Source organism: Protomyctophum bolini (assembly GCF_963924005.1).
Source record: "Protomyctophum bolini genome assembly, chromosome: 10".
NCBI classification, from domain to species: Eukaryota; Metazoa; Chordata; class Actinopteri; order Myctophiformes; family Myctophidae; genus Protomyctophum; species Protomyctophum bolini.
In genome coordinates, this window is record NC_137871.1 from 33,283,788 (window position 1) to 33,305,888 (window position 22,101).

Consider the following 22,101-nt stretch of genomic DNA (forward strand, 5'->3'; position numbering starts at 1 on the left):
GCGCTGGATATCGCTGTAGTCTCTATAAATGGAGCTATAGGTTGTCTCCGAGCTCTAGGTGAAACAATGAAGACTTTCACCTTTAGCTCCATATATGGAGACAACCTATAGCTATAGCTGATGCCCCCCATGCCAAAGCGCCAGTGCTTGCCCAGCAGTCTGCTGTTTTGAGGTGGCTTTCCTGCTATCCAGCTCATAACATTAGCAGCTGTTTTGTGTTGTCGCTTCGAGGCTGCAGTGGTAAAGCTTGCTCGCTGTGGTGCGGTATAATCAGCCCGTTGGTGGTGCGTGTGGCGTAGCTTAGGAGGCAGGCAATTATACTACACTTCCGTTGGCTTAGGCAGCGTGTGTGGCAGCTAATCAGGATAAGGACGTCAGTATGACTAGGATGACGATGTTGTCTACATTTCATGAACTTTCATTAGTCAGGTTACACCTGACAAAAAAAACAACAACACACAGAATATGGAGATAAGAGGTTCTGCCCGACACCAGTGGTGTAAAGTACATTTACATTTATGTACTGTACTTCAGTATAATTTCGTCGTTCGCTAAGTCCCACCCAAGCCCGTACCTGGCCAATACCACGTTAATGACGGTTACTGTACTGACAGTACAGTACAGTACAGTACAGTACAGTACAGTACAGTACAGTACAGTACAGTACAGTACAGTACAGTACAGTACAGTACAGTACAGTACAGTACGCATCGTACAGTACGAGTTTAGGTATATGCACATACTTGTACAGGAAAGTACAAAATCGTACAGTACAGTACTGTACAATACAGAGTACAGTAAGGGGTTAAAAAAATTAAGCTTACTTATTCATCCGTAAAAAAAATTAAGGAAGTCAACTACTCTAAGGACTGATGACGGCTTTGATACTGAAGTAATTTGTAACGAGCTTTGTTATTTTCAGCTGGAACATGTCAAACAGCCAACAGAGTCTTGTCCTGTCCCAGGCTCTTTTCGGCAAGGTACTCTGACTCAGAATGAGTACACAACACTCCCACACTGCTGTGTACTCGCTCCTGGCAAATTATGGATTTTTTGCAAACAGTAAAAAGATATTCAGTCAGATGACTCACGAATAGATTTATCATAAAACAAATATTTATCATAAAACACATTTCTGGACAGTACACCCACAGATTTTGTCCAAACATCACGCAAATTGGTATACAGTCTCTCTATAGGCATTCACCGAAACGTGTCTTTAGATTTTTCAGACTCCATCCTGATTGGCTAAGATTGGCTTCCAAAGTTCGCAGGAGTGCTCTGTTTCAAACAAAATGCAGCAAATAATGAACACATTGTGTGATTTCTGTGAAATTTTGCATGCACATTCCCCAAGGGTGAAAATGGGCCGGGACGGTCCGGAGCTCCGACCCGGTAAGACCTGGCGCCCCGGAGCGCACCGGAGCTATCAAAATACTATATTAAATAACCTGCCACTGTGCCCACAAGAGGAAAACAATCAAAACATTATATACTAACGTCAGAAAGTGTTATTAGTTGAGTTTTCTTAATGAAGTGCTTCTGAATTGTGTTTATGTCAGTCAGCGATGCTATCCGTTGTTATTAATCCACCACCGCACGGACTGGAGAGACGAGAAGTGTTTCTCACTTGCGTCGATGTGCAGGGACCAGTTCACTATGTGCAGGGACCAGTTCACTATGTGCAGGGACCAGTTCACTATGTGCAGGGACCAGTTCACTATGTGCAGGGACCAGTTCACTTTGTGCAGGGACCAGTTCACTATGTGCAGGGACCAGTTCACTTTGTGCAGGGACCAGTTCACTATGTGCAGGGACTAGTTCACTACATGGACCAGTTCACTTTGTGCAGGGACCAGTTCACTATGTGCAGGGACCAGTTCACTATGTGCAGGGACCAGTTCACTATGTGCAGGGACCAGTTCACTACAGGGACCAGTTCACTATGTGCAGGGACCAGTTCACTATGTGCAGGGACCAGTTCACTATGTGCAGGGACCAGTTCACTATGTGCAGGGACCAGTTCACTACAGGGACCAGTTCACTATGTGCAGGGACCAGTTCACTATGTGCAGGGATCAGTTCACTATGTGCAGGGACCAGTTCACTATGTGCAAGAACCAGTTCACTACAGGGACCAGTTCACTATGTGCAAGAACCAGTTCACTACAGGGACCAGTTCACTTTGCATGTTGAAAATCCGGTATAGAGCGGATACGGAAACGGACGTTCATCTCCCTAACATACTGTATGTGTGCATATGACCGGATATAGTAGTAGATAATAGGAGTAAATTCCTCCAACGTTCACAAAATTGTTTCTGATTGGCTGACAGCGAAATACATAGTTCTGATTGGTTCAGAACGAAAAAAATAAAAAAACACAGGAAACTAAACCGGCAACTTTTGTTGAATGACAAGTCACTCAGAAGAATGCGATTAAACAAATAATTGAAGCAAAATGGCAATGGAACGAACAATAGCTCAACTCTTTAAGAGAAAAGATTAAGCTGATAATGCAGTTAAAGAAAAAGTTAGAAAAACTACGCCAGTTGATGAAGATGCAGAGCAAATTGAGACCATAGAGTTGCTTGAGACTGAGTGAGACAGATGGGGAGGAGGCATACAGTAAACCTAGCCTGGATAATAACCCAGCAGAGACCCTGCAAGTACTGACAGCAGGAGCAGATCCAGTAGCACGCACAGGTAATAATAATAATAATAATAATAATGTATTATTATTATTAATAATAACTAGAAGTATTGTTCTTGAAGAAACAATGTGGGGTCACTGCAATCCAAACGATTGTAGGCCTACTATAAATCAGTCAAGGTCCCACAAAAAATGTACTACTGCTCCATTCTCAACATCTTTTGGTTTTCATTTATTGTAAGTAAACACAAACAGTAAAAAGCTGTTTAATGTGTGCTTATTTTAATTTAATTGAATTTGCTTTGATGGGGAAAATAGTTATCAGATATCTGATATCTTCAGAAGAAGACATTGCAAGAGACATTTGGACTAATGATTTGTAAGACCACGCTAAGTTTTCAAGAGTAGCCCGTTTTGTACCCATTTTGTAAAAAAATGCATCAACGCAGTGTCCGAATGCGGTGAAACTGTGCACGCATATTCCCACTAGGCTGAGGAAGAAATGCCACTTGACAGTCAGCCTCATGGTGGCGCTAGAACAGGCCAAGTCGCATCTTCACATATAACTGCATCGATCTGCGTAAAATGTTGTATGAACACTCCCTACACCACAAGGAAAAAAATCTGGCCTGAATTTTTCAATTCTGACTCAAGTATCAATCCTGGTGGAGACCTGTGCCCCAAGGGGCACTGTTTTGTTCTGATTTCGCCCCGATCTTCTGTTTTTCTATCTCACAAAAGAGAACTGATGTAAGTGATGTACTGTAGATGTGGCTCATGGTCACCTTTGAACAAGAAAAATAATGAGTTTTTCTTTGTTTATCTTGATGTCACTGAGGCCGAATAATAATGGTGTTTATCACATGTTTCTCTTTTGATCACTGTTCTGTGCCACGCAATTTCAGCCCAACAGTCATGAACCGGTGTGTCATGAATGTGTGTGTGTGTGTGTGTGTGTGTGTGTGTGTGTGTGTGTGTGTGTGTGTGTACATATGTGCATTTTGAGCTTATACATGCAACTTGCACGTCTGTCTCTATCATGTATGCATAAGAGCATGTGTGTATATTCATGCCTATAGTACGTGTGTATCTCTGTGTGCGTGCATACTTGTAATTACTATGTGAGGGCCAGAGGTCCCCACAAGTATAGTTGAATTTGAGTAATAGACAATAGAAATTATCGTTTTATGGGGTTATACCAGAGTTTTAGAAATGGATATATTTAAGTTCTTTGCAGACTGATGGGCTTTTATAAAAAAAGTTGAAGATTTTTTTCCCGCCGTTCTCAGCATCAGTCTGCAAGGATCTTCACAATTAGTAAAAGATTCAGGTTGGGGACATGTTAGCCGCACCCCACGCTACCCCCCGAAAAATCACGATGCAATCATAAAATCACCATCCTAAAATGAAGCAAAAACAGCAGATCTGCTACTTTTGATGCTTTTGTCAAGGGCAAAAACACAAAAAGTTAAAATATGTGGCGATAAGAGGCAGAAACGATATACAGGCACAGTCAGTGTGTTCCCACAGATTACAATCACACAAGGAGACTTTGAAAACATGAATAATGGGGAAAACAATGTGCTGCTACAGTATGTGTGATTCTGTGATAGGAGAAGGATATCAAATGGAACACAACCACCTTGAAGACTACTAATCATTGTGTGTATCCCTGCACTAGAATATGGGGTTACGTTTGATGTAAAATACAATGCCAAAAAGATTGATTTGCAGGACCAAGGAGGACCAGAAACAAACATTGCCAGTGTACTTGTCAGGTCATACACTCTCTGTATGCAGCAGTTGCTGCACATCATTAATGAAAAGATGGAAGATGATGCTGACATGTAAAGACAGGGCAGAATGTTGTATGCACAAGCTAATATGTTAGTCAGGAAATTCCACTGTTGCTCAGATGAGGTCACGGTGAACCCAGCAAGCATGGTCAGGACCTGGACGAATGTCTTTATTATGGCCAGATCAAGTCAAACCAAGACTAGTCAGATCTGGCCCAGAATATCACCTGATTTCAATCAACATTTTTTTATGTTTTTTTGTGGCTTTCGCCTTTATTTTATATTTTTTCTGGAGGGACAGACAGTAGGCTGACAGGAAATGGGGAGAGAGATGGGGGGGATGACATGCAGTAAAGGCCGTCGGGATACAAAGGCACAAATTAAATCCGAAATGTGGATGGCAATAGATCCACCAAGGACAGCGATCCTGGAGTCCGACTTATGGAGGTTTGAAAATCCTCCTTTCAACTGGTTTGCACTGTGATTATACAATCCCATTGTTGGAAAGATAGGGCGTTGCTATAGGAACCGGAGCAATGTTAAAAGCATACATTAAAACTTCTGACGAGAGGTAAGGAGCTTGTGTGTGTGAAAATGTCAGCTTTTTGGATTTATTGTTGACAACAGCGTCAGTGAATGCAAATAGCCATGAAGCCCAGCTAAGCATGCAGCTCACAACACGGTATGGCAGGCGCATGATTACCAAACTCACTCGCAGGAGGACAAGTTAAATCCCATTATGCTTTATTGCTTTATTTAACCCACTCTAACCCGCCTCGCCAATAAAGTTAACTTAAAATATGTGTTGCTGCATCGTAAGGTGGTGTTGCACCCCGAATGTGGCATGCTTCTGAAGTTCAGAACGGTTGGGCGATGCGCCGTGAGCTTGTGGATCGTCTGTTTTCGGCACGCGAGTCGACACCGTTGTACCACAAAGTAAATCTGGCAGAACGTGCACACATCAATGCCTGCCAGGGTGCCAAGTCTCAACAATATCATCACTGGTTGGCTTGTTATTGTGTTTTCAGAACGTTGTTGTTTAATGGTTGTGAGTGACTCAACAGTGCTCATCTCACGCTGATAGTAAGCAGTGCGCCATGTGGGTTGTGAAAGTGGCACCAACAGGGTCCTCCATGGAAGAACTATTAAAAGAGCTACCTCTAATGTTCTCATTGTTAAAATAAAATGCTAGTTACATGACTTGTAACTTAAACAAAAACATAGTTTTTAACTGGGAAAGGAAACGTCAAAGTAAAACAAATCACACCCATGTGAAATGAGGGGCGCTCTTATTGTACATCATCATGCCATTTACTGCTTTTTATATAGAAATAAAATTGATATTATGCATAATTAAGTTCACCCTTTTGGCCCGGCCCATTTGAAGGGCTAATGCGGCCCCTTGGGGAAAAATAATTTCCCACCCCTGTTCTAGTATGTTAATAATATGCCAATAAAGCCCTTTGAATTGAATTAAATTGTGCGTGCGTGCATGTGTGCGTGCGTGCGTGTGCACTGTGCGTGCGTGCGAATGCGTGCGTGCGTGTGAATGTGTGGCGTGTGTGTGCATGCGTGCGTGCGTGCAATGTGAGCTTGTGTCTTCCCAAAGCTGCAGCCACTCACCCCTGACGAAGACGTAGATCCTGACGGCGGTGGTGCCGAGGATGGCCTTGACGTCGCGGTAGTAGCATCGGTAGTAGCCGGTGTCGTTGGCCCGCGCCCGGCTCAGGACCAGGCTCTTACAGTACGGCTTGCCGGGCATTCCCTGGCACTCCCTCACCGAGGCCGCCCTCTGCGTGGGGGGAGGGGGACCCCCCCTCTGTGTGGTGGCGGGGGACCCCGTGGGCCGCAGCTGCTGGGCCTCGTGGTCTGTCAGTTCCTGTGCCACCAGCGTCGGGTCAGGCCAGGCCCAGGCCAGCGTGTGCTGTCCCCTACAGGGCGACACGCGACACATCAAGGTCTCATGGGTCTCGTTTTTATTACTCTGCAGCAGTATTGACAATATCAACTGACTATATCAAACTGACTATATCAAACTGACTGTATCATATAATATCAGTTTAGTTTGAGTTAGTTTTGACAATTTATTTTCTAATTCAGTTAGTTTTCATTTGTTTTCAAACGGCTCTAACTGTGCAAATTGATATTTTTCCTGTGAACACAGCACAGGTGTCCGTGTTGGCAATCAACCGGGGGAGCGAAAAACATAAAATTAATATATATATATATATATATATATGTATCTCCACATATTGGCACACCACTGCCTTCTCACATAAACTCACAACTCGGTTATGTGTAGATGCATTACCCATACATAGTGGTCATTATGAATGAGATCGACTACAACACATTAGGGGGCTGTGCTGTGAGAAATGATAGCTGTGCTTTCACCACATGTCTTCACCGGCTGGAAATGCTCATAATGCAGAGAGAGTTGGGATGCAATAGGAGACAATATGCTTCTCATCCCAAAACATCACACAGCCAGGGGCACAATGGAGTGCAGCCTTTGGGCTATTTCAACATAATCACAGTGGTGGAAAGCAACTAAGTAGGCTACACTTACTTAAGTTCTGTATTTAAGTACAATTTTGAGGCATTTTTACTTTACTGGAGTATTTCCAATTTACTTCTACTCCACTACATCTCAAATCCATTGTACTTTTACTCCACTACATGTACTAGTTAACTTGTAGATTTAGATTATAATTACAAAACATACATTAACCAATTCAACCCTATATATATTTCCGCCATTTGATCTACAAGGTCACAATGCGTCACGATCGGCCATTTGATGTACAAGCTCACAATGGGTCATGATACAACACATGGTGAGCTTGTAGATTTTCAAAAGATTTGTCTACATTTGAAAACTTTTTGGCTTTAAGTACATTATTATGAAAAAAAAACAAGATATTTTTTGCGTCTTACGCCTTTTATTGGTTTTTTGAAGGGACAGATAGTAGGCTGACAGGAAACGGGAGAGAGATGGGGGGAAGACATGCAGTAAAGGCCGTGTCAGGCCTGGGAGTCGAACCCGCGGCACACTGCGACTTTAAGTACATTTCTATACCAAAACCAGACCCACAGGAACGCACCCAGGATGCCGGCCCGATTCCGGTTGAGAAATGACAGAGTTACCGTGTGGGGGGTCCCTCTACTGTACCCTCTACTGTACTGTACTGTCACTGTACTCGCACACCCGATACACCATATATACAGTTAATATGTGCGTGTGTGTTTGTGTGTGCGTTAGGTTGCGCACAGGTGCTGAAAAACAACCATGCTGTTTTCGTACTCAGACGCACCCACCCAGCCTCCCAGCCACACACCCACACACATAGCTCCATAAGGGAGTGGTTGCACCACTCAAAAAATGAAAAGTTCAAATATGCAGAATTGCAGATACAAGTTTATCTAAGCTCATCTCGCTCAAGAATCGCCTAAGGGTGGCGCCATTTTCCATGGTGCCATACAGAATAATTCCATATACTCACGAACAATATCCATTGGGTCGTGCAACTGTCTGTCACGGCTTGTGACTGCCGGTTCCGCCCGGAGCCTATAAAGCAGCCCACAGCCGGAAAGACGCATTCCTGCTTTTTTCTGCACGTCATACAGACGTCTTTCTAAGACTACCGACCTAACTCCGTTGATACTATTATTCCTCTCGGACGAGTGCCCTCACTTGTACCCTGGAATTCGCGGTGAAAACCCGGTGGTCTTACACTCACGATCAGAAAACGAAACGCAGTAAGTTTCTAAAAAGAAGACTTTTCTAGCAGTGCCGAGAGGCCTCTTGAACATAGCCTTCTTTAGTGTTTACAAACGCTAGCATAGCTTAGCTTAGCCGTTGCCAAACGCTAGCTCAGCCTTAGCCGTTGACAAACGCTAGCTTCACTTAACTTGGCTTACACAGTGTCGGAAGACCTCACGTTAGCCGCGAAGCTTTACCTGTCCCGTGGAACAAGAGCCAGCCGACATTGGACGAGACACAACCGCCCTTGGAAAGAAGCTCAGCGACGACCCGCGGAAGTCAACCTGCGCTGCTCTGCTAACAGTGAGTTGATAAACCTCCGTTTTGCAACCTCAGTTAGCTCTGTTTTCCCTTGTTTTCTCCGCTACTATCGTCGGAAACTGTAGGGACCCTACTAGCTAACACGCAGTTTTCACAGACTCCCTCAGCCCGCGCTGAACCACGCTCTTTCCCGCTACGTTGTGTCGCAAGACCCCGTCGGCTCGGAAGCCCGCTCCACGGCGATTACAGGCTTCCACACGGCCTCACGGCCCACGGCTAGATTGATAGCGCACGTTGCTCTGTGTCGGAAGACCCTAGCTACTAGCTAGCTGCCTTAGCAGCCTTTCTAACTACCTCTAGCCTCCTCTAGCTACTATTGACTACTAGCTACCTTGACTACTTGGTTGTTTGTTTCTGTAGCTTTGCTAAGAATTATTTCTGAATATATATATTATTGTATATTTAATTTTTTAAATTAAATATACATATATATATATTTATTTATAGCTACGTCTGCGCTGTGCTTGACCTGCATACTCTTCCTTGTGTCGAAAGACCCTGGGTAGTTTTCTAGCCTTATTTACACCTCAGTGGACAGTTGTAAAACTAAGCTAGGTAACATGGCTACTAGCACACAGCATGACCAGACCCAGGAGGACCGCCAGCGGGTATGTTTCGGTCGTAACTGCAACAGAACCCTGGCATCAGACGACCCGCACACGTCGTGCATGTTCTGCTTAGGCCTCGAGCACGCTCGTCAGGCCTTTGAGACACATGGTTTCTGTCCATGTTGCCTTGTCCTCACTACTAAGGACAAGGGCCGCCGCCTCTCACGGGTCGGCGCGCACTTCAGAAGGATCGCCGCCAACCCCATCCAGGGTCCCAACGGCGATGGAGGTCCTGACCTCAGGGCTAACCTGTCCCGCCCGGCCGTTGATCCTTGGCCTTCCCTCCCTACCCCTAGTGGTAGGATCCCTGCCAAGTCCGGCTCCACTGTGGCCAAGCCTAGGGCCTGCCCCACGGCGACGGTCACGAGACCGGATTTGGACCATGGGTCTAAATCACCGACCAGGAAGGCGCCCAGGATAGCGACGAAGAGGGCCCCGTCCCTCCGTTATGAGAAGGAGCCCCGTGGGGACACACGGGCCGGACCACAACAGGCGCCTAGACGTCGCCAGCCGGCCGCGTCCTTCACCAACGCTTGGACTGACAGAGCCGGAAGGGCCCGCAGTCCTGACACTTACTACAGCTCCGCCGGCACTGCTAGAGCCGGAACGGCCAGCAGCTCCGCCGATGATATCTACCCCCCACAGCGTATTAACGACAACTGGGGCGAGGAGATGGAGGAGGTGGACCCTCGAGACGACCTGCCCTCATACCAGGATCCCCACAAGGAGGATTACACAGTCCTGGATGAGGTGTACTCTGACGACGACGACGACGACGACGACAGGTCCTCTGACCCCGATGTCGTCTTGGACCGCGACGTAAGCTTCGGTGACCTACCGGACACCGACCGAGCGGACCCAAACAACCTTCCTCCACTGGAACTCCTCCCTTTGGACAAGGCAGACATCGTAGAGGTGTTCATGGTGGCGGCCATTAGATGTGGCCGTGCGTGGCCAGCAGCAGCGCCCCTTCCACCAGAGGAAGAAGAATGGGGGCTGGGCCTCAGACAGACCGTCAAACCGGCCCCGCGAGTCAAACTTCCCTTGGCCCAAGGTTTCAAAGCCCACCTGACAGCCATGTGGAAAGAGCCGCTGACACCGCTCCCCATGCCGCGCCGCGTGGGCCTCTCCCTGGAGACAGAGGACATGCCCACGGTGGGTCTTGACAAGATGCCAACCATCGACAGGATCATGGCGGCCTTCCTCCTAGACCCCTCCTCCTCCCATGTCACCCCACTGTCCAAGGACCCGGTCCTGACAGATAGGAAGGACAAGGATGCTTCCGCAGCCAATGGGAGGCTCTACACGCATCTGGCATCGGCTGGCAAGCACCTCAATGCCGCCCTCCTGTTGCAGGGCTCTCTCACGAGCCTACTGCTGGAAATGGGGGACTCCCCATCTCCAGAGCAGATGGCCGAGGTTCGACGTCTCCATGACGAGTCCGTAGGCTTCGTCCACACCGTCACAGAGCAAGTGGGGAGAGCCATGACGCTCTCCATCATGGCGGAGAGGGACAGATGGCTCGAGGTCTCTCCAGACCTGCCGGCAGAGACCAAGGTGAAGCTCCGTAAGGCGTCCATCAAGCCTGGTGGCCTCTTCGAGGGGGCACTGGAGGAACTGGCTCTGACCTGGGAAGGCCAGAAGAAGGGTCGTGAGGCCCTTGCTGCCTTCGCCGCTCCGGCTCATCGTACACGCCGTCCTTCACGCCAGTCCTCCCGCCCACCTACGCGCCAACCCCAACGCACCGGCGGTGGTAGGGGAGGCCGCTCTAGCTCCAAGCCCCGCCAGGAGAGGGCAGGAGACCAGCAGGCACCGTCTGGTGCCTCGGCCAACGCCCCCGACCGTGACAGACGCCCGGCCGGGCGTGGCCGCGGCCGCCCAACCCATGGCCCCAGACGAGGCCAGGGCAGAGGCCGTAGGGAGCCGCAGAACAAGTGACACCGTCCCAGTCCCAGGGGAGACGAGACCGGACGTCTCCCCTCCCCCCCCGAGCCTTCAGTTGAGTGTTCTCCTCACACTCAGGCCGCCCAGGAAGAGGCGGCGGCTCGCGATGCGGAACGTCACCACGGGTGCGGCCGATCATCAAAATGTTGTTATTTCAAATGTTGTAAATGTTTTTTCACCTGTAATAAAGGCTTTAATGCCATTAAAAACAAAACAACAACAACAACATCGGGGGGACATGAACCCACTGCTAGGAGTAGCCCCCGGGCTCTCCGAAACAGTGGGACGGGACCTCGGCCTTGTGGCGGGCCTAAACGCCACTGGCAGGACGGGTCATGCCGAAATTTTCTCCGGTCCACCAGGGGGCGCCAGCCCTGCGCGACGACACGCTCCCCTGGCGATGGAGAACCCCCTTGCGCGTCGCCTGACACAGTGGAAACTGTGCGGAGCGTCTCCTTGGGTTCTCCGCACCATAGCGAGAGGTTACAGGCTCCAGTTCGCTATGAGACCCCCCGCTTTCGGAGAAGTCCTCTACTCCGATGCACGCGGCGAAGCGGGTCAGATTCTTCAGCAGGAGATCAACTCTCTGCTGGAGAAGAAGGCTGTCAGAGAGGTACCCCTGAGCCAGAGTCGCAGCGGGTTTTACTCGCGCTACTTCCTGGTCAAGAAAAAGGGGGGGGGGCTGCGTCCAATCATGGACCTGCGAGTTCTCAATCGGTACCTCAAGTCCTTCCGCTTCAAGATGCTGACAGCCAAGTCTCTCGTGCGCTCCATACGCCTGAACGACTGGTTCACATCTATAGACCTGAAAGACGCCTACTTTCACATCCCTATCTACCCACCTCACAGGAAGTTCCTGAGGTTCGGTTTCAAGGGGAAGGTGTACGAGTACACGGTTCTCCCCTTCGGGATGTCCCTGAGCCCCAGGGTGTTCGTCAAATGCACCGAGACGGCTTTGGCCCCTCTGCGACGACGAGGTCTACGTGTAGCAAGCTACATCGACGACTGGCTTCTGAGCGCGAGCTCGCCACAGGAGGCACTGCGGAACACCACTCGGGTGGTGTCCCATATGTCCTCCCTAGGGTTCACCATAAACCACGAGAAGAGTGTGATGGTGCCCGCCCAGTCGATCAACTTCATAGGCATAGCACTGGATTCAGTCTCCTTCACGGCTCGGTTGAGCCCGGAGAGGATCGACGCCTTCCTGAAGTGCGTGGCCCTGTTCCAGAGAGGACACAGACTGCCACTCAGAATCTGCTTACGTATGGCGGGACTGATGGCATCGGCCATCTCTCTGGTGCGGTTGGGCAGACTCCACATGAGACCCTTTCAGCGTTGGCTGAGATCTCTACGGATGCCCACCAGATTCCTCTCGCGGCGAGTGACAATCCCCGGGGAATGCACGCTCGCCCTGAGATGGTGGTCGGACAGACGGACCCTGACGGAGGGAGTCCCCCTTGGGCTACCGTTGACCAGGAAGGTCGTCACTACGGACGCGAGCCTGAGTGGGTGGGGGGCCACCCACGAAGGCAGGTCAGCCAGAGGGATATGGGATGGAACCTTGAGGTCCGCCCACATCAATTATCTGGAACTCCTAGCGGTCTTCCTCGCGCTGCAAGCGTTCGAGCCGCTCATACGGGGTTGTCATGTCCTCGTCCGTACCGACAACACGACAACGATGTGCTACATCAACAGGCAGGGTGGACTGAGGTCCTTGCGCCTGCACACGTTGGCGTACAGGCTTTTGACTTGGTGCGACAGACGTCTTCTGTCGCTAACAGCCTGCCATGTCCCGGGACTACTGAACGCGGGTGCAGACCTGTTGTCCAGAGGTCCCCTCCGCTACAGCAACTGGTCCCTACACCCAGGTGTAATAGAACAGATCTGGGACAAGTTCGGGACACCGGTGGCAGACCTGTTCGCTACAGACGAGAACAAGAAGTGCCCACTCTTCTTCTCCCTGACAGGCTCACCAACGTTGGGACTGGACGCGATGGCACATCGATGGCCTCAGGGCCTACTCTATGCTTTCCCTCCGCTAGAGTTGATTCCCTTCACCTTAGCCAGGGTGAGGGCTCAAGACTCGGACGTGCTACTAGTAGCTCCAGCCCGAGGATCCTGGAGGCAGGACATCTTTCCTCTCCTCTACGACCAGCCTTGGCAACTCCCTCTGTGGAGGGATCTGCTTACCCAGGCGGGTCACGAGATTTTCCACCCGCGCCCACAGGACTTGGACCTCTGGGTATGGCCGGTGAGGGGTCGACCCTAGTGGCCACAGGCTTGCCCCCTAGAGTCATTGAGACGATCTTGGGTGCCAGGGCCCCTTCGACTAGACAGCGGTACAACACGGCTTGGAACGTGTTTATGCGCTGGTGTGCAACGAGGCCGGAACGGGCCGTTCCTTTTCAGGCCTCGGTGGTTCTTATCCTAACCTTCCTGCAAGAATTGTTGGATAGAAACTTGGGGAACTCCTCAGTGAAACTCAACCTGGCGGCCATATCGGCCTACCATGTGGGTATGGACAACAGACCAATAAGTGAGAACCTATTGATTCGACAGTTCATGAGGGGTGTCAGGCGTGCTCGGCCGGTGTCCAGATCCTTAGTTCCGTCCTGGGATCTGACCCTGGTACTGCACGCTCTGTCAAGAGCCCCCTTCGAACCACTGGACATGGTGGGTTTGAAGTTTCTCTCACTTAAAACCGCACTGCTAGTCGCCTTGACTACAGCGAAGCGATCTAGTGACATGCATGCGCTCTCAGTGAGTCCAAGTTGCATGAGATTCAGTGGGAACGATACCAGGGTTTCGCTCAGGCCGAACCTGTCGTTCCTGCCTAAGAATTTTCCTTCCGGATGTGCTCCGGTAGACTTGGCAGCTTTCCACCCGCCCCCGTTCGCTTCGGTGGAGGACGAGAGGCTGAACAGCCTCTGTCCGGTCAGGGCACTGAAATTGTATATAGACAGGACTGCTGCCTTTAGAAAGGGCAATCAGTTGTTTGTCGCATGGGACCCTCAGAGAAGAGGGAGTCCCATAACCAAGGTGAGGCTTTCACAATGGGTCGTGGAAGCCATACAGTTGTCCTATGCCGAGGGAGGAGCACAACCCCCGGAGGGTTTGCGGGCTCACTCTACGAGGGGCATGTCTGCATCCTGGGCTCTTGCGAAGGGAGCCTCACTTCAGGATGTGTGTACGGCGGCGAGTTGGTCGTCCCCTTCGACTTTCGCCACGTACTATAACTTGGACGTGGCATCTTCTGGAATTGCTCACGCCGTTCTGGGAGCTGCTGCTAGGTGATGGGACAGTTGGGAACAACGGTCACACACGCGCACTTCAGGAGACAGATCCTTGGGCATATAAGATGGGGAACCATCAGCCCGCGTCTGAGTGCTTAAACAGTTTACACTGGCTAGCTCCTTGGGTAGGTTCTTGTCTACTGGGCCTGTGGTCCAGATAGCCTCCTTGCCTTTCCTTCTCCCCACGAGCAGGGAACTGCTGGGGGAGGGGTCCCGGGTCGGGCCTCCTTTCAACTGGTGGTAGTGATACGGGGGGTTTATGTACACCCTTAGGCGATTCTTGAGCGAGATGAGCTTAGATAAACTCTGGGTTACTTTAGTAACCTCAGTTTATCAAGCGAATCGAGCGAGAGAATCGCCCTTATTACCCTTCTTGCTTAGAAAGAGCACAGAAAAAAGACTGGTTGATAGGAATGCGTCTTTCCGGCTGTGGGCTGCTTTATAGGCTCCGGGCGGAACCGGCAGTCACAAGCCGTGACAGACAGTTGCACGACCCAATGGATATTGTTCGTGAGTATATGGAATTATTCTGTATGGCACCATGGAAAATGGCGCCACCCTTAGGCGATTCTCTCGCTCGATTCGCTTGATAAACTGAGGTTACTAAAGTAACCCAGAGTTTCTGCACGACGCGATGATGAAACTAACTATTAACTACTACTAACTAACATACATGATATTCATTATTCAAAAATAAAACTATATTATCTGCTGAAATCAAACTGATTTCGATTCCTCGCTACAGTAACCGGAGAGGGTCAGAAGCATGGCTCTGGGTTGGATTGTAGTGAACGGCTTTCCAGAGACATAATTCTTTCTACCAGTAAAAATGTTTAATAGAGTGGAGGCTTGGCAGCGAGCCACAGAGATAAGGGGCTATTATAAATGGCCTTATACATCTCACATCCCTGGAGTTCAAAACAGAGCGTTGGCGAGCTTTTCTGCTAAAGTTTCCTCCAAGTCCTCCGACCATCATTTTAGGCCATGCGTTGGATTTTAGACTTTAGTTTTTGTGGGTGTGGAGGCAGTGGCCTTTTGTCATTGCTCTTATCTGTACAATGATTGGGTTGCTGTTTTTTGATAGCATATGGCGCCTAAGGGATTGCAGCATACAACTTTGGCCAAGAACCAAATGACGTCACGGCTGAGCAAACAAACAAATAAGCGCAATGCTTTGCCAAAGTTTGTTTCGGCAGGTCTGGCACTTTTTTTCTTTTTGCTACAGTACATCACTGCAGAGTCACCAATGAAAACAAGTACAGTGCGCACACACACACACACACACACACACACACACACACACACACACACACACACACACACACACACACACACACACACACACACACACACACACACACACACACACACACACACACACACACACACACACACACACACACACACACACACACACACACACACAGTACCTGCATGTGATGGTCAGTGTTTGCTGGACTGGAATGACGAGCTCTTCTTTGGGGCTGTCAATGATGGGTGGAGTCATAGAGAAGCCAATCACCACACCTGAGAGCGGACACACATTCAACACGCACAACACATTCATTAACAGTTTACACTGATGATAGTGCTGTCAAGTCTATGATTTATTTTTATTTTCTATCAGCAACGCAATTTTATACAATATGTAGAAATGCTCGGTCCGGGGGAACAACTTTCACAACCCACTCATGTATGGCTAGACCAGGAGGCTCTTGGTTTGTTGTTTCCCTGTGGAGTAGTACTAGTCACTTCATTGACGGCATGGTGTTTGGTTAATGTGGCCATGCCGTGCAGTGCTGTGTGAAACACCATTACAGCACTGGCAACTCACTGCAGACGGACGCCTCCAGTCCATCATGTATTAAAGTGTCACATGCCTTATGCCCAACCTGGGTGCCATTAGAGATGAAACACACACACACACACACGCACGCGCACTGATATTCTCATGAGGACTTTCGACTTTAAGTTCTAAGCCTCTCTTGTGGGTATTACCTCATCATTATCATCCTTTTGAGGACCGAATGTCCTAGGAAATGTCCAATATAAGGCAACCACTCCTACAACCAGCAAATTGCACCACTCCGTTCACACGTGTGTGATTTGTCCCTCTGCGTTCACAAAATGAAATTACATTAAAAAAAAATCTAATCTGTCCCAGTGTTTGATTTTGGAATGATTCTGATATTGAGCACTATATTTCATCTACTGCACAACAGGCAGAATAAATAGGACAGGACCAAGGTTGCATACAGGAGCCATTCTAGACTCATTTGAATACCTTGCAAGGGCACACGCCATTTATGATAACCTTTTATATCAGTGGTTCTCAAAGTGTGGTCCGGGGAGACCCAGGGGTCTTTGAGGGAGTTCCAGGGGGTCCCCAGCAAAGATCACTTTGGTAAAGGAGTTGGACAAGTGCAATCTGGGAACCCATCGGCAAGAAAAAATTAATATATATATACACAGTATATATATATATACAGTATATAATGTGGGAAACCGCAGCGTAGTATGTATAGAATGTATGGAATGCATGCCCCATGATGCAAAGCAACGCACAGATGACATACAGACATTTCCTCCCACACTTTATCTGAGCTGACATCAGAACAGTGCAGGTTCTGTCAGGACAATGAATGGATAAAGGACAATGTTTGGCAATGAATTGGATCTGCTTTTAGGCACTCCAATAAAGCGCATCTCCGAACCCTCTGAACTAGACTGAACTGGACAGAATGTATGGGTAACCATTAAAATGCAAAACACCACTTTATTATACTGTGCTGGTAATCTTTTCAATTTATTGCAGCATGGCATTATAATTATCGTTCAAGTGAACTGCACCTTAGGTTCATAAATATGTCTGTTATGGTTTTAGATTTTGGTGATTCATATTCTTTGTGTATTGAAGTACTGTACAGTTCATATGGAAATTGACAAATTCAATCATTCTGATGCTGAAGAGTCCTCGAGCAAGACAATTAACCCCTAACTCCTCCTCCCAATAAGCAGGCGCGCGCTGCGTGCACGCGCGTGTGTAAGTATGGGAGAATATAATGCCTGAAATAGGCGCCATAGAAATACTGAGGAAAATAGTGGTCACATTGGATCTCGTCTCGTACTGTAGCTCTTCTCAGACATCAACCTTGGATGGTAAAATAGGAAATTATTAGTTTCATTGTGTTGTCTCCATAACCTGGGATTCTATCGTTTCATTTCGGACCTGTACTTTTATTTACTTACATTTTTCAACTACTTGCAACAACTTGTACACATTCAACACACTGTATACAATTATTAATATTAATTTATCCATAGGGTGTCCATAGGGTACAGTGTATATTGTATATGGACTCTGGAGATACTATTGTATGCGTCACATTGTGTACAACATAGTATACAGTAGCTTATTTTTGCTTATCTTCAACATTTGAGCAGCTTAGTTGTAAATCATTGGGAATGTTTCTATTATGGTTTTATTCAGCGTAATGCATCAAACCTCACCAAGATTAATTCCTTGTCCATTATTCTGATTCTGCTCAAAGATAATGGGTTACATTTATCAACTAAGCCGTGATTGGCAGCTGAGACGACCGCTGCATGAATCACAGGTGAACCCCGTCGCGAGATGATTGATTCCTGCAGAAACTCTGATCTGTCAGTGATGGACGGTTTTCTGCCTTAGATTGATGAATGAGGTCAAATGTCTTACAGTAAACTAAAAATTCTGATCTTAAACCTTCACCATAGAAGTGTTACAAAGTGGTGGAAAGAAACCAAGTACATTTCCTTAAGTACAATTTTGAGGACTTTTTACTTTACTGGAGTACTTCCAAGTTCCAATTTCCAATAATTTTACTTCTACTCCACTGTAACTCAAATGCAAAAGGCTATTTGTGGCCTTTGACGGAGTGTGGTGCTGATGATCCATCCGAGGTTCGGATGTGATTTATGATTTTTGATCACATGGCTCCCGACATATTACCGTTTCTGGCGAAAGATAAACAGTGTGAGCTACGTACTGCAGTGCTAACACAAGCCGTTTCTTACAATGGAGGTCTGCACGCAAGTAACCCGGATGTGAAAACGTGGTAATCTGCTGTATTCTGTGTGGCACAGCTAACTGGCCTCTGTCGCCACCTTGCAGCAGACAATTAGTTAAAATAGGATTTTATTTGAAACTACTTTCTGTGGTGATGATCATCCATCCAACGTTTCTGACAAAAGATAAACATTGTGAGCTATAATGGTATAAGCAGTTTCTTAAGTTACAATGGAGGTCTGCGAGACGGGAAAACGGAAGTGAAAGTGAGTGAATATGACCAATTCCGAATGGAACTACCATCTATGGCCATACGGGGGCAGTTAAATTAATAGTTTGTAGTTCGTTAGATAATTACAAAATCACAAAATCACAGATTTTTATACATTTGAAAACTTTACCAGAGACTACTTTTTACTTACATTTTGATGCCAATTCTTTTGTACTTTTACTCAAGTCAATTTTGAATACCAAACTTGTATTGTAACAGACTATTTCTACCAGACTATTTCTACAATAGGGTATTGATACTTTTCCTTAAAGATGGAGTGTCGTGATTTTTGTATTTTTTCTAGTTTTGCATCTGTTTATAAGGTGACAGTACTTCATTAGACCTCTTGGTGTGGTTGTTATGTGCAATGATGTATGTGTATTTAGGGTTTCTTCGTGGAGGCTGAAAACTTGACAGTCAAACGTGCCAATGAAAAAGAAACTGTGATATAGTTACATCATAATATCATCCCCCTCCCCTAACCTCTCCCCTTTTATCATACAACCACAGATGTGGTGCGGCTTCAGCTCAGGTGGACCGTGGCTCACCACCCATCACCACCCACCAGGCAAACCAGGCATACTTTATGAACTGGTGGGCATGTCCACATAAAAACGACAATTTAACAAACACTGTACACTTAAAAAAAATAATCTTACTGCTTATTTAATACTTGATGATCATGTTTTAGGGTGGAAAAGAATTCACGGCACTCCATCTCCAAGTAATTTTTTTGAATACTTCTTCCATCACTGGTGTATAGACAGACTAGACACACAGCTACACAGTACAAACATGCACGTACGCTTGCACACCCAAGTGCATCCGACACACAGGCACAATCAGACTGGCACGCACACACACACACACACACACACACACACACACACACACACACACACACACACACACACACACACACACACACACACACACACACACACACACACACACACACACACACACACACACACACACACACACACACACACACACACACACACACACACACACACACACACACACACACACACACACACACACACGTTGAGTTTTTAGATCCTCTATTTTCTGTATAACTCCATGAATCCTTTCTATAATTGAAAGCCTAAAACTATTGTTTAACCTTAAAAAACTATATTTCTCAACTTCCACTGGGACGTTTGACTGGGACATTTGGCCCACACCCCACAGTAATACAAGTACACACACCCACACATTTCCCTTTGAATGCATTTAAGAGACATTTGTTTGGTTGTGTCTCAGTGGAACCATTGTCAGTCTGCCACCGGCAGCAGCAGAGTTCAATGCACGCTTCACTTCACACATCTATCAGACGCCACTTCATTCCTGCCAGTCTCACTGCAGCGGCACAACTATTCACATTTACTGAAACCTTCCTCATCTACCCTGGATTTAAACCTGGTTTCACCTTGTGCCAGCGCGATCCACTCGTATAATTCCGATGGCATAGTAGTCAGACAACGTGGCTTTCGCGTGAGGTTAAGTATAGGTTTAGTAATGGGGCGAGTCGCCTGGTGCATATCTTTGGTCCGACGTTCTAAACAGTCTGACACGCAATAGTCCGGGTATAACGGGTATTCGGGTAATGCGTAACAAGGTGGGCCAATGCATCCGTATTTGCATCTTTCCAACTTGCATTAAACAACTTACTGTACATTTTGGGAAAGTGAATAAGGAGTCGTGGTATTGTGCATAAGCCAATGTCAAATACAGTGTTCAAGTTTATACCAGTCACACTCGGCACAAAGTTACTCCCATTTACCAAAACTTTCCTCTTCTACCTACAATAGGCCTGTCAAGATAATCATCTCAATCTTGACAAAATCTATCTTTTTGCATAATAATTGTTTCTGTTGAGAAAGGTTCAAACATTCTGTGACGGCCCGACATGGTCCCACGTCTGTCAAACATTTTCATGCACGTCTATTTTAGAGGGGAAATATGAGATCAACCATACAGAACAGACAGAACAGAGGTTATGACTGACTCCTGACTGACATGAGGTTTCCTTATTATACAGTAGGATAGGATTTAATTGAAGGACCACTTCACTCATGTTCAACCTATCTTCCTATAATTGGTCCTCCTCACTAATGCTCATTATAATATGGTACAGGCAGGAGTAAACTGTTTGTGCAGGGTTGACTGCAGGTGGTCTCGAAAACAAAGGAAAACCGGTAGAAAAAGGCTCACAATGAACTTTTAAGAAAGACTAGCCTCGCGTGGCCATACACGAATCTGCTGGGAATACTCATCAAGTAAAGTAAAAGTGCGTCAATATTACAGCCCTCGAGCACAGTAAATGTACTTAAGATACTCACATGAGGCTAACAGAGTGTCCTGCCCAGCTGTGTTCCATTGTACACAGAACACTTTCCTCTATGGCATCCTGCTGCCCAGTGCAGCACAATAGAGCCATGCTTCTCTTCTGTAAATATGAATTAGTCATGATCATCATGTTTAGAGGTAAATCCCTACGGCAAACAACCTGTTGAGCTACTACTACCGACCCGCTTCTTCTGCACGACAACATATATTTAGGTGCCAGTGCCGTGCATTTACACACCTGCATATGATGCTAGCAATAGGCCTATAGGGCTGTCACGATTACACATTTAAGTTGACGTTTAATTGTCACACAACGATTTAATTGTGTTTTCGTACCAATCTCTATTCACTTTGCTTAAGAGAAAAACAATTTGTTGAATAAAATAAATACGTTTCTGCTACTTGGAAAGAATGAAGACTGTGCTATATGAGTGTTATAGTGAAGGGGGCGTTGTGTCGTCGACTCGCCATGCAGTGTAATCATTTTCATCAGTTGCTAACTTGCTGGTGGTGTTGTTTTTGTCAGCCAGTGATCTATGGCACCAATAGCATTATGATTCACTCTGTCCTCATCTGTCTCTACAGCGCAGACCATCCCAGATATGAAAACCTTCCAAAACCAACGCTACCAACACCACAAAGCAAAGGCTGCTTGCTTGAATGTTTGTTTGATTTGACCTTGACCACGACCTTGCCTTGACCACTTTCATCAGTGATGTCTCTCCATCATGCTGTATTGTCTTCTGTACATTTTCCCTTGCCCTGGCATCCGTTTTTAACTGCTGTACTGTCTTGTGTCTTTGGCGGCTGCATTTCCCCCAAACGGGATGATATAGCACCTTCTTAATTTTTGTTTCAAAATATATATATATTAAAGAAATAGCTCATCTGCAAGGTGTGAGCTTGTAGATGGGCTATTTTTGCTATTCAATATTCATCATAACAACAAAACATATAGGGATTAATTAGTTAATGTACTGTAATAATCTATGGGAGTTATCATACCAGCAAGAAACATGCTTGCTTGCCAGTGCAGCCAGTAAGCGATGGCAG

General features: G+C 47.0%; 1 protein-coding gene across 3 annotated transcripts in view; it reads right to left on the reverse strand.

Annotated features, from left to right (window-relative positions):
- The window catches only part of flt4 (fms related receptor tyrosine kinase 4), a 138,520-nt gene that overhangs the window by 75,439 nt on the left and 40,980 nt on the right, over nt 1-22,101 (reverse strand). For all 3 annotated transcript variants that reach the window (XM_080774585.1, XM_080774586.1, XM_080774584.1), the window contains exons 2-3: nt 15,808-15,904; nt 6,072-6,379 (exon numbers count right to left, since the gene is read on the reverse strand). In XM_080774585.1, coding sequence (XP_080630711.1) covers nt 6,072-6,379; nt 15,808-15,904 — 405 coding nt within the window. The remainder of the gene's footprint in view (nt 1-6,071; nt 6,380-15,807; nt 15,905-22,101) is intronic.